The 14,379-nt window shown below is 39.5% G+C and overlaps 1 protein-coding gene across 3 annotated transcripts in view; it reads right to left on the bottom strand.

Annotated features, from left to right (window-relative positions):
• Positions 1-373: 373 nt before the first annotated feature.
• The window catches only part of LOC121520998 (estrogen-related receptor gamma-like), a 51,149-nt gene continuing 37,143 nt past the window's right edge, over positions 374-14,379 (bottom strand). For all 3 annotated transcript variants that reach the window (XM_041804676.1, XM_041804674.1, XM_041804675.1), the window contains 4 exons: positions 13,678-13,788; positions 13,016-13,198; positions 4,008-4,277; positions 374-2,211 (listed from right to left, as the gene is read on the bottom strand). In XM_041804676.1, the coding sequence (XP_041660610.1) occupies positions 1,967-2,211; positions 4,008-4,277; positions 13,016-13,198; positions 13,678-13,788 (809 nt within the window). In that variant the 3' untranslated portion in view covers positions 374-1,966. The remainder of the gene's footprint in view (positions 2,212-4,007; positions 4,278-13,015; positions 13,199-13,677; positions 13,789-14,379) is intronic.

Here is a 14,379-nt window from a genome sequence, read left to right as displayed (position 1 = left end):
TGTGTTTGAAATCTGATAAGAAAAGCATATTGAGGGAATTTATGAGATTTAAGAGAGGAAATTTCTTTCTCACACGATGGATGTATTATGAAACAATGAGTCAACTGCTGTCATCAGCCTCAACAGGCATCTGATGACCAGCACAACCCCGAGACACTGTTAGACCTCATTACATTGTATCTGTTAATTATAAATCTCTATCCAACTGAGCTCTGATGGCCTGAATGTGCCATAACAAGCCTTTACTTTGAAATGACAGTCCAATGTCAGAGTGAGCAGAATAGACTGCAGCCACTTACCCACTCTTAATGAATTGCTCTCAAATCCTTTCACTGTCTTGATTGAGAAAGAAGACACTCAGACTGTGTGAGCGTTGCATTAAGGGATCATCTTTATTGCCCAAGAATCCACCTGAGAATGAAATAACACGGCACAGCTCATCCAAGCGAAGCTTATTTGCATCTTTAAACATCTCTGTTGGCATAAGACATGACGTATATACAGCAAAACCTACAGTACATACATTTAAACCGGCATATTGCTGCCATCATCTTATCACAAAAATATGCACATTATAGTGTCACAGTACCTTGAGTAGAATAAGGAGCCAGACTTCGGTAATTTATCAATCGTACCAAGATTCCTTCCCAGTTTAAACCCCTCATTTAATGAGCGCACAAAAGATACATTTTAGATAGAACTACTCTTCACACAAAAACACACTAACAAATAAACAGAGCGCTGATACCAGTTTCCCCAAACTTTATGGCTAAAAGGAAAAGTAGTGCACAAATTTCATCCTACACATAAACTTCTACCACCTAGAGAAGACATCAAATGCCTCTCTAATCCAGATTATACAGTATGGCAGCCATTTTACATAGTTAAAGTTATATCTATGGGCTTACAACAACTCTACAACATTATGATCTTCAAGGACATACTCCAATTATTATTATGCTGACTTGATTTTGATATGATATGCATCTATGTATCAGTGCTGCAGCAGAGAAGCTAGAAAAAATATCTAACAATGATATTCAAAAATCTTTAAAAAACATTTTTCTACTATAATTGCTTTAATATACTTTCATAAATGCCAAATTAGTAAATAAAAACAGCAAAAAACAGGCATTTTTTAATAAATATCACTTTGCTGTAGGGCAGTTGCATAATAACACAAAATACTCTTTCCCTGAAATTTCTACTAAAATCAGGAGTCCACCTATTGTACTATGAGATTCTGATTTCTAATTTACTTTATTTAAATTTCCCACATATGAATTTTGTGGATTGATAGATTCTTTTGCAATACATGATACAGCAGGGATGTACGTTTACATGAATGTCTTACAGGCCACATAATATCATTGTGGATGTATGCTGGTATTAGTCAATATTACAAGTCTTCACTCTTTGGCAAGACTAACCTCTTCAGATACCTTTTTTATACAAAAAAGGAAAAACAATATTTATTTATTTAAAGGCTTCCTAAATGCACTAGAATGCATATTAACAGGCTTCAAGATGGATGGAATAATCCATGAGGATCTTCAAGTATCGTGTTTTTTCAACAAAAGAAGCTCTACTTTTGGCATATAACTGTAAATATCTCTGGAAGGCAATTCCTTCTGCTTTAATGCAGTTTGTCCCTTCATCTTCAGCAAATCAGAAACTGGTCAACAGGCTTAAAATAGTGTCATACTCCTCGTTTCAAGACACTGAAGGAAAACCTTACAGCTTCATTGACCTCCAGTTGAGTGTTTTATCAGAAGTACTGTGTTGTTCTTAAAGTTTCACAGCTGTTTGCATACGCTGCATCCCAGGGATTGCAGAGTCGAAACTTCAAGCTGAATGCGAAATACAGAGTGTCAAACCACACCATTACCCGTTATCCTTCACTTTTTTTGTCATCCAACACCTGCGCAGGGAGTCAGGATGAAAATAATGGCTGTCTGTGTTCATGTCAGGCTTTGGCCTCCAGCAGTTCGAGGAACAGTTTGTGCATCGGCACCCGGCCGTCCTGTTTGATGCTGCAGAAGTGCTGCACGGCTCGAGCAGCTGTCTGACGGAGGAGGGGGAGGGTCATGATCAGTTTGCCGGCCCTCCGAGGATCCTCCGGGTGGTGGGTGGCTTCGTAATCCTGCAGGGCGCCATGAAGAACATCCTGGAGTCTCTGAACTGCCTCAGAGTCTTCAATTTGCATGGAGTCTGTGAGGACAGATGTAATAAAATGTTACTTCAATTCAAAATACTGACATAGATAAGGTATAAGACATAAAACTTTGGGCTCTATCTATGCCTGGTGCAAAGCATCCTGGAGTACAGGTGTCTTTACTATTCTACACCTGAAGCAGTGATCAAGTGTCACGTCTGGTGTCCCTCAGAGCAGGGACTAAAACCTAGCCCTTGGTTTAACGTCTATGGTAGAGTATATAAATGAGTCCACAACACACTTCCACTCTGCCTATTAATCTTTTTAATCACTAAACCTCTCCCATTGCTCAGTGAAATAATTTTGAATTTTCTGATACATGCAAACTGAGTTTTACTAGCAAAGTAGGCTGAGATACGATACACTTTTTTTTCCTGTCCCCTGTTGTCTTTACATTCCTTTTGGCATTGAGGCTGATCTGGTGCTTTTAGGAGATGAGGAAATGCTCACTGCTACCTCTTCAATCAGATACCTACCACACCTTAGGAACAATCTCACCTGAGCTACGCCTGGCCAAAATCTCCAGCTGAGCCCGACACTGAGCAAACTGTGTGTGTGCTGTCTTGTGCATGCAGGAACACACACACACACACAGTCACACAAATGTTCTCATTGAACAGAGAGTTGGATTTAGAATACATTTTGCACCCAACCATGAGTGCTGCTGACTGTTGAGCCCACAGATGTCAATACAGACTGTTCAGTGTCTAATACAGCCAAGGATCCCAGCAGAGAAAATAACTAAATAAAAGATTACAGCCTGCCTTTATTTGATGTTGAGCACACAAAATATTTGTAACATCGATCCTCAGATTATTGATGTTTAGCACTCAGTGTCTGAACTCAAAAGCACCCTCAGTGTCAGCTGTTTTTGTTGCTGTGATCACAGTGTTTGAGTAAAAAAAGCTGCAACTTTTGGAACGCAGATGCATTTGTTAACTTCTCCCTCATCAGCCAATCAAAATCAATAAGGGTGGGACTTCTGATTTCCACCTCCCACAGATGAAAATGCCAGGAGAAGATTCCTTTACATTATTATCATATGTTCTCAATGATATTCTCTTGAATAAATATAAAGCACAGATTTAATAAACGGTCACTATGAGAGAAGCTGAAGTTAACTTTCTAAACCTAACAAATGTAACCACCTGCACCTCCTTTAATATCCAAACTGTGCACCACATTTTAAGCAAAACGTTGTGGGACATGTCACAAATCTCTTTGCACCACCTTATTTGGACAATGAACCACCAAAATAGAGCCCCCCTAAACTTAAGACAGAGATAATGTGAGACTAAGGATAGAAAAGTTGCCTTGAGGTAAAATCTAAAACGAGTTTGGCAATAATAGACTGTATAAAAGAAAGGGCCGCAGTGGCACCATTCAATAGTTTGTTGGCTAATGCTTTCAGGGCTTAAGTTGCTAATTTGTCATCCATCATGTAGTTGTTTAGGAGCCAAAGATGTCCATGTTTCATTACAAAATCCCTGCTTGAGAGGTCACCGCGAAGTCACATGCCAATCACTCATAGCCACCTCAAAAGGTGTTCACTGTTTAATTTTATTCCAAATAGGGACAAATTGTACACAGCATGTAGTTTTCTATGGTACGAAAGACTGAAAACTCATTCTGTGAAACAGAATCTTCTTTAATCCAGTCTATGAGATGGCAACACTCTTCCTGATATATTTTTGAGATACATTTTGTTTTCAATTTCTATACATTTAAATTGCATTACAAAAAAATGTGAAGATAAAGAAAAGCAGGATCTCAACAAAAACTTCTATAATACCTGAGTTAGCCAGTGCAATAGCCTTGAGGACCACAAACTCCTCCTTCTCTAGCCCCATGGTTTTGAACTTCTTCACCAGCTGAAGGATGGCGTTGTTGAGGTCCAGCAGCCCGGCCAACTTTGACTGCTCCTCATCCATGATGTAGTCCTCAGCATACACCAGCTTTTCCTCCAAGGCCAGAGATCGAAACACAACCCGAAGAATCAAAATCTCCATCCAACCGCTCTGTAGCAAGCTCATCTGGTCAGCCAGGGAGAGAGAGGGGAAGCCTAGAAAATAAGGACATAAAATGTAAACGTTAGATGGAACGCAGACACTACCAAGGTTAATAATTATCTTGTCATTGTTACTCCAAGTTTGCTTGTGTAAACAGCTGCACAATGCTCTCTGTTGCTCTAATCTGAAGTGAGCTTTGTAAAATCAGAGAAAACAACCCCACCAATGTGATTAGGATTATTATGAATTGGACAGCGACAAATATTTGATAGAAATATTTGCCCCCCAGTGCCAAAATGTTTGAAAAAATGTTGCAAAATACCGTCTTGGATGCCCCTTTGATACATAAAACATGATGAAGTGCGGTCCAGGGTGTCAATGTAGTAGACTAAACGTGATAACGTCCCCCCTAGTACCCCCTTCCAGTGGACAATATGTGATAATCTGCCCCCAGGGTGTCCCACCTCAATGGGCAAAACACAATGAAGTCCCCTTACGTGTGTCCTTCCAGTAGGCAATTTATCAAGTACCCTTCAGGATGCTCTCTCATTTGCCAATACGCGATAACGCGCCCTTCCCTACCCTCACAAATCTCCTCAAAATACTCTGTATGCCTCATCCTCCAGTGACAACTGCTTTAGTAGAGCATTAACTCTCTAGACTGAAGCTGATCAAAACCTAGTTCAGGAACAGATGTGGGGAAGACAGGGCCTCTGAACTTGTGCTGCCATCCACTGGGAGGGACATCCCAGTTGACTCAAAAAAAGGTCACTGATATCTTTAAACATGGGCAAAATAAGACCTCTACTCTAATTCAAGCATCTCGACTAGTTTTATCCCTGACTGAGCTCCCCAGTAAAAACTAGGGGTGGGTAAAAATATCGATTAATCGATGCATCGCAATACCCCCCCCCCCCCCTTTATTTTCCCCTCAAACATCCTAAATCTTCCACTGATCCCCTTGGCCTTTTCATTGGTGTGCTGAAAATCTCAAAGAAGTACAGACTCATCATTTCAAATTATTTTATCCAGATGAATATGAAGGACCGCTTTAGGGACTACACGGTTTGTACAAACTAAAAGTAAACACGAAAACCTTATCAAATGTGCACAAGGTACTTTGTTAATGACGTGGTCACCATTTTTGATACTTAGATATTTTTTTGTTGCCACATACTTTAACCAACATATTTACATTATTTTTACACTTTTTAGGACTGAAAAGTACTAGCATTATCAAAGAAAAACAGATAAACAAGTCATATTTTCAACCTAAGTCCTTATCAATACCAACATACTTTTTCTGTTGTTTGGCAGAAAGATAAGCAACAAAATACCTTTTCTGTTTCTAATTATTTATTTATCTTATTATTTATTTATTTATTTATCTAATTATTCCAGAAGTGGTCTAAACTGAGTAGATTATGAGTTATAAAGATCAAAAGTCATTATTACCTCTGTTAGATCCATTTTATGGCTGGAAAAAGCAGGCACATTTCCCATTCTCATGCCTGGATTTTTTCAACTTTTTGATCAAAAACTGGATCTTCATTTTTCTTAATGCAACACATGAACACATCATGCCATAGGAAACATTCATGTATTTATTTTTCTTCTTAGTGTCCTTGAATGCATCATAAATATAGTTGTCTATCAGCTGGTCAAGTGAGCCAATTACTTCTATTATCACATTTTCAACACAGTTCAAGCCACGGAGTCAAGCACTGCCATATAATTGATATTAGCTGGTCTTAAGGGAGCTCGCATCAGCTGACGACCAGCTGGTTCAATCTAAGCCCGCTATTGGCTAATTGCACTCATGCTGCCATATTTAAACTGCTCTAGTCTGGCCACTCTTTGCTGATTCCTCTGCAAGCTGCTTTTGCAGCCCTCCTCCACCCCAGCGCCTCTTTTATGCTACATATGCTGTGATGTGTGGACATTATTTACCATATTAACAGTATGATAACCATGGTGGAATTTTATCACAGTTATCATTAATATCAGTAACCATTTCATCTGTAATTTGGGTTAGCTAACATTACCATCAGCTAGGAATTTATATCTATCCTGTCATTTTATACAATGCGATTTGTTTGCTTATTGTTAACATAACGTTTCATTAAATAAGGCAAACAGACTATTAAATATTGTTATTTTGTCAGAAATTAGCCCATCATGGCTGCCATCTACGGGGCTTTTTATCTTTTAATTCATTAATAATAGTGGAAAGAGGAGGGTATCCATTCACTTACTATATTTAGTACAATATGATGAACAAGAAGACTATTTTATCTCTCATACCTGAATCACCAGAATTTTCACTTGATTAAACTAAAAAAAGATTAATCAATGGTAGAAAGTCTACATGTTGACAATGATTTGTATGTAGTGTAATAATACTGCCTTCAGAAGAGTGACTTTCTCACCCTGCAAAGGACATAGCAGAGGACAGAGGGAGTGACAAGGTGGTGAGTTTAATTACAGTCTGTTTGACACGCCCACTTTGATTGACAATTACACCCCACAGGAGCATGATTAAATCAGCTCACGACCCCCACATAAACCCGCATACACACACTCACACACACGTTTGCAGTAATTAAACAGATGATTTTATGGAGCAGGAGGGGGGGTTGTATTTTCAACACCATCAGTGATTGTTATCAGGATCCACTGCTCTTTACAATCACCCCAGGAACATCAGTGGCGCCCCTTTTTCCCACTATCACTCCCTGCCTGATTGGAAAAGGCTGTCTGTGCACAGTTTCATTGGTCGATGGGGATCACTATTCTGGCTCTGGATCATCGATCAGGGAGAGGGACCTGTGTGAGTGTACCAGATGAAATATCAGACCTTATATTGATAGATTTTAAGAACAAATACAAGCCTCAGTAAAGAGAAAAGACCTCATCACAAAGGGATGAATTATATTTTTTCTAAATCAAAGGGCAGTGAGGGCTCTAAGGAACAGAAAAATGGTCGTGCCAGAGTTAGCTGTATCATATCCACAACAACACACAGCCGGTCACACTACACAATGACTCTTGAACACACACTCACAGATTTGACAGCCAACTTGCAGCGTGGACTTAAAAAAGGCCAAAAGCAAAGAGGGCAGTTGGTCTTTAGCCAGCTCATCTGCCAGTCTGGCCTTCAGACTTCAGCCCACATCACTGTCATTGTGCCTGATAAGAGCAGACATAGAGGAGGGGGGTAGCCAGGACAGTAGCCCCCTTACACTCACCTCCCCCTGGGCTAAAGAACTCAGATGGCCCAGACCACTTTGCCCAAGACCCCGGCCCTTGCAGCATTCAAGGCCGTGTGGACTGCCACTCACCTAGAGCTGATGTGACAAGGCTATTACGCTGCTGGGGAGGGAGCAGTCTTTTTTTTTTTTAAACATCCGTTCTTTCTGTGTTTTCCTTTTTTTAATTCATCTTTTTGTCTTTGTTTCAGTTGGTTGAGCCGTCTGGTCCCTTTTACCTCCTCAACCTTCTCTTCCAACACTGCTATTCTCCCTTTTTCTTCTGCCTTTAAAATCTTTGTCATTTCTTCTCAAATCATTCTAATCTTTCCTTTCTCCTTATCACTTTGACATTTTTTCTGCCTTTTGGCATTTCGCTATGCTTTTCTCTCCAAAAATAAAAAAAAAATTCTTCCATTCATAAGTTATTCAAATAAAACATGCCTGTAAGCAAATATTTTTAAAACACTTATAATGTAAAAACAAAAATGTTTGATTGAGACTGTTTCTTGAAACAACTGGTCTAGGAATTAATTAACTTAAATGAGTGAATTTGCTCAGGCAGGTAAACATGCAAGCTAACGGTTATTTATTCTAAATGCAAGTTTAGTTTATTTATCTATGTTATCGAGAAACTTAAGTCTGAAAAAGAAAAACTGGTGCGTTCTTATTTTATTTGTTTGACTTTTGCATCAGATCCCCCTTCCATTCAAAAAAACATCTATCTGGCGCGCCGGTAGTCGAGTGGTTAAGGCGCATGCCATATACGCAGGCGACCCGGGTTCAAATCCGGCCCGTGGCACTATTTCCTGCATGTCTCTCCCCGCTCTCTCCCCTGTTTCCGACTCTATCCACTGTCCTATCAAATAAAGGCCAAAAATAAATCTTTAAAAAAAAAAAAAAACGTCTATCTGATACTACAGTTTTGGCCAGCCACGGCTGTTGTACATCTATCATGATCTGTTTTCAGAACGGAGGCAGGAGGCAATATATATATATTATACATGACGTATAAAGAATGATGCAGCAGCAGTGGATAAAGCCACAGAGTTAGTGCAAGTTATGACTATTAAATAATGAGACTGCTTTTATGAGGACGAAACCACGTGGTTCACATTCACAGTAAGTGTTACATTAGGAAACACTCAGATTGGGCATTCATGCACAACTGCTGTACGTTTCCAATAAGTGACGTCTTTACTTCACTGCTTGTTACTGATTGAAGTGCACATGTTTATGCTACAGTGTCAGAAAATGATTAGTTTAAAATTTGAGAGACGGATTAACTTGAAATTTTGGTGAAATTGAACAAAACAGCAGCCAGATCTCTTCATACGTTTACTGAGGTGTAAGGGAACACTGCATGTCACTTGTCCATGTGTTTGAATGGCACAAAAGATTCTGAAGGCAGAGAGGATGTCCAAGACGATGAACATTCTTGGCCCCCATGCACTTCAAAAACTCCTGAAAACATTCAACAAATCGAACAAAAGTTCAGCAAATTCTGCATGACAAAAGTGTGCGCCAAAGTTGTCCCAAATCTTCTGACTCCTGGTGAAAAAGAAACACACCAGCAAATTTGTGGAGACATTTTGGAACAAAATAAAAAAAAAAACACACATTTTTAGAAGGAGTGACAACAAGCAATGAAACTTGGGTCTTCTATTATAATCCTGAGACAAAACAGTCAATGCATTGGTTAACTCCATCCTCTCCAAAGATGAAGAAAACATGAAAAAGCAAGTCCAAATTCAAGGCAATGTTGATTGTTTTCTTTGTCATTAAGGGTATAGTTTTGGAGGAGTCGGTTCCAGAGGGGTCAACGGTGAATCAACACTATTACAAACAGGTTCTAGAAAAGCTGTGAGAAAAAGTCAGAAGAAAAAGACCACAATTGTGGAAAATGGTTTCAATGTCACACTTCGCTCTGGGTAGAGCAGTTTCTGGCCCAAAAACAAATCACAGTGCTTGATCACCGTTCCTATTCACCTGATCTAGCACCATGTGACTTTTCCTTTTTTCTTAAGATCAAATTTGTGCTCAAAGGAACACATTATGAGTCTGTGTGAGGTTAAGAAATGTATGACAGAGTTTCTGAGACAAGTGTCCCAAGATATACTGCACTGCTTTGATCAATGCAGCATAGTGTTGATGTAGAAGGAGAAAGACACTGAAAAATATATATGTTCCTGTCTTACAGCATTTGTCTCATTTTTCATAGCCATACCTAGTATATTATTCTTGATCTTTTTTGTACTATTGGTCATGTTGACAGTATATGTATTACAAAATGAAGCAACAGAGTCCACTATTACGCTCTAATGTTGATTTTTCCTCTTGTCCAACCCATTCACAATGGCAACAGAATGGCTGGCTAGAGCATCCTGGCAAACAGAAAAAATGATCAAGATTCCTTATTACTTTCACGGAGACATAATGTAACAGGATACCAATGTCAAGACGAGAGGTCAACAGATTATTGAGCCCAATATTTGGCATCAATTAAATCAATTAAACAAACTGAGCAGTTAAATTGAAGGTGTTAACTAGCCTACTAGCCTAACAGTCAGTATTTTGGTGAAAGACGTGAGAGATATCTGTCAGACCAAAATTCAGCCTGAAGTCCTCAAAATACTCCTCTTGAAGGAATTTTTTCTTTGCCTATTAATCACCTGAAGTATAACTCAATCATGCATTTCTTAAAAAACAAACAAACAAAAAAAAAAACTTTACACCTAACCAACCAACCTGCTGCTTGTTATGTGTCTAAAATTCATCTCTTTTTAAAATGAGTGAAAATTGTATCGTGTGAAAACACATTTTCAGTTACATTTTTTTATGATGTTATGTTTAAGTGAAATTAGTTTGACAGTTAGATGAATACCCCCCCCCCGTCTTTACACCCTCAGGAGGGGATCTGCTGTGTGCAAGACCTCTGCTCTCTGCTGCTCCCCTCTCCCAGTTTAACCCTCCACTGGCAAAGGGCTACAAATACACACATCAGTCGTATAGTGTCTGTCTCACACACTGACAGTAAAGACGACAGGAGAGAACAGGCAGACAGCAACAGCCCGGGGGGTAAGTAGTGGTGAGGTTCTTCAGCTTTTTCTGACACAACTATGGAAATGAGGAATGGTTGCTTCTTATCAGCTGTGTAGGAAGAAACATAGACAAATCGAGGTATAAATACACACTCACAAACACATAAACACCTGCTTTGTTTGCTTTGTAAGCATTTCAAGAGACAAGACATAAACAAAAAGCCCAGGTGTTTCCCGTACAGTGTTTTGGGTGTGGATCACAGTTGATAAAGCAGACAGGGCTTTAGGCAACATTAAACATGATAAGGAAACAGGACAGGACACTACAGAATGATTCACTTCACTATTGTATCATTAAAAGCACATTATCGTGTTTCATTGTTAAATATGTTTTTGCATTTTTGCAAAGATGGTACTACACTGATACTTAAAAACATGGGAAATTATTCTGTTTATTCATGATAATCCTTTTTATAGTAATATTTGTTTTCTTCTTAATTATGTAGCTTGTCTAAGTCTTCTTTTCAAGAACAAACTGTTCATGCTGTCACTGACTTGCTCCGTTCATCCTTCAGTAAAATCTCCTACCTTCACAGCTTTTCTGTGTGCCTCTGTGTAAATCTGGCTTCAGTCTGAGCAAATTATTTAATTGGCAGAGTAGCATCACGTGTGGCGATCTCGACTGTGAAGTCAAGAAAAGCTGCACTGTTTCAAATAGACTCCAGTTTAAAAGCATTAAAAGCTGTGCTGTTTAAAATAAAAATGCACAGTAAATTAACTGTAAATCTTTTATCATACCCTGGCCAAATAAGGGGGTTGGCCCTTATTTGTTTGTATGAAACACAACCCTGGCCATAATACGGGACCCACCTGCAGCTTGACTCCCAGTCCTTATAAGAGTAAATATGGTAATTGTATTTGATAATTGTGATCTGTTTAGTACTGATGTACTAGTACTGATGTTGTATGCTGATTTACTCGATTAATCCTATGATGGTACAGGATAGGCAGAAATAAGCCACTGGGCTTCAGCCTATTCCTTTTTCGGTTGCGGTCTGATAAATTGTTATATAAAAATTGATTCTATTTTTGTTTGTTTTTTAACCAAAATAAAAGAATTCATTCATTTATTCATTCATTCATTCATTCATTCATTCATTCATGTCAATGTCATCAAATGTCAACTTCAAATATTTTATAGTCAAAATACTGACCTATTTCTTATAAATGATAAAGATTTTGACATATCTGTCTCAGAATGAGTCTCTAAAAAGTGCTCCTCTGGGGTGCTCAAGGTGTTGAGGTGCCCAGTCTAACTCTAAACTGCTGCATGTTAGCGTGTCTGAATAGGAGTAGTTATTACTGAAAGACACTCATCATAGCCTTCTACTTCAGTGGTGAAGACGGAGTGAATGAGTGTTAATGTGTGGCTAGATGACCTGAAAAGTGTTATACAAGGTCAAGGCCAAGTCCAAGCCTCTAAATGGTTTGAAATCAAAACAAAAAGACAAAGTTTGCAGTGATGTACATTTAGAATTTTTCATTTCTTTTTTTTTACAAACTGCACCTGAAAACCTTTGGGTATTTCTTGAATAAAAGCATCCCATTTCAGGTGATCAATCTGGTCAACTTTAGATAGCAATATCATTTCAGCACTAGGTTATGACATTTCAGTGGTGAAGTATTAATAATTGACCAATAGAAACAAATAATTGTGATGAAAGGAAATGTAGGTTGCAGCCATGACCAATTCAGCATATATTTGACTTTTTCTCATGTTTATAAAAACTGTGGATTAAAGAAAAGGTGGTTTATGTATTAACTTGCATCTAAGGGGGTAACACCAAGCACACAGTCTAAAGTGTGAAAGTACTTGTGGATAAATGCAAGAGTTGTTTTCAATTTAAGAGCGCCATAAAATTCTCCAAAGTCAAAGTCAAACCTGCAAACCTCTGTTGCCACCGCATACGATTACAACCATCAACATAGCTGCATACCAGTATTTTAATCCCACTAATCTGTCAGAACACTCTCGTCCCCTCTCCCCTTCGTTTCCACCCTCTCGTCCAAAGGGGGAAAAAAAACTGTAGACATCCCTTCTGCTGTCACAGGAGATGCTAAGCGTTCCACGTATGAGAGGATTTTGGTAATTCAGAGACAGCCGGCGCTCAGGAAATGAATTAAAAGTTCTAGGAGAACAACGGTCAGCTGTTTTACATCCGGAACAGACATTGATCAGCGAGGGTAAGACAGTGTTAGTGCACACACCAAACGCCAACACACACACAAAGACAGGGAGGATGACTGACAGATAACACACTCTGCTGTGCCAACATGCCCTCTCTCTTCAGGCCATGTAGCAAGTGTCTTGGCACCCACGAGTCACAACAATCTCCTCCTGTGATCAGATTAGAGACTTAATGTGAGCTAATGTGTGTTAGCAGACAGCTGACTGACTGACAGACTTACAGTGACTGTGTGTTTTTGTAGTCAGAGTCGTACCTGGGATGTGTTTCGCCCAGCCGATGTTGACCACCAGCTCTCTGTCGGCGAGGTCGCACAGTGTGGTCAGAGCCTTTATGTCGCTCTCGGGCACAGTGGGGTCTGGCATGGCAAAGATTCCCTCTGGCTCAGCCACCAGCAGCAGAGACACCACCTTGTTCTCTACCACACTGCCAACTGTGACTGAGAGGGACAGGGGGGTACAAATAGATCTTTATTGATGTACTTATTGAGTGAAGACTTTTGACTTCAGGCTAAACAAACCGTCATGTGACTCCAAAGGACTGTCCAAAACATAAATGGTATTAAGTAACAAGTCATACATTTGGCCATTTCTGTATTTAAAAGAAAGTTTTTGTTTTCACAGGACGACAATAAAGTCCATTACAGCTATTTCAATCTTCACCCTTCAAGAACTACAATCAGTGTTGATTAATTCTAAGTCATTAACAAATCAGAGCTATAAAGATGATGAAGTGATGCAGCAGACAGTCATCACAGAGAGCACACTGTGATTGTTTTGAACTCACAGACCACGGACATAATCAGAGACTCTTATACATAAAGCTAAGGAATCTGTTAACATTAAAGGAAAATTTATCAGTTGCAGTTGGTTCATAAACCACCATCGTTAATGTAAGCTTTTGTTTTATGGCACTTACAGGTTTTTTTCTGAGGCAAGGCATTCTGTGGGTGCAGGTAAGTGCTGTTCTCAGCATCTATTCTCCTCTTGTACTTCTGTCTGCCACCCCGAACCCGGTCAAGACGCACACCTGCAACACAAAAGCACAGGTCATTCATGACAAATGTAGTATTAAACATGTTCTTTATAGGCACTGGATACACATATTCACAGAAGTTTTTTTCATCAGTGTAAAGCTGGCAAGTCTACTCCATCTGGATACAGAAGGAACAATCAAGGTCCCTGTCTAACCAAAGTGAGAGTAGTGTTTGCATCCTCGGCACAAAGTTGGACATGCTACATGCCCCTTATCTCTGATTCTGTTTGATATTTTCATGGACAGGATGTAAAGGTTCGGTCAGGGGAAGGAGGATTTCTGGTATGGGGACCTTAGAATTTCATCTAAGCTTTTTTGCAGATTATGTAGTTATGTTGGCTTCTTCAGCTGGAGCAGTTTGTAAATGAGTGCGAACCAGACTGGATGAGGGTCAGCACCTCCAAGTCCGATGCCATGGTTCTCTGGCGGAAAACACTGGATTGCTTCCTCCTTGTTGGGGAGTAAGTCTTTGCCTCAAGTGGAGGAGTTCAAGTATCTCGGGTTCTTGTTCAAAAGTGAGGGTAGAGATTGACAGGCCAGCGATGGCAGAACTGCAGACATACAGAACCATTGTAGTGAAAAGGG

Source organism: Cheilinus undulatus, linkage group 14, assembly GCF_018320785.1.
Source record: "Cheilinus undulatus linkage group 14, ASM1832078v1, whole genome shotgun sequence".
Classification (NCBI taxonomy): Eukaryota; Metazoa; Chordata; class Actinopteri; order Labriformes; family Labridae; genus Cheilinus; species Cheilinus undulatus.
The sequence above is the reverse complement of the archived record's forward strand: the minus strand, read 5'-3'. Positions and strand labels throughout refer to the sequence as shown.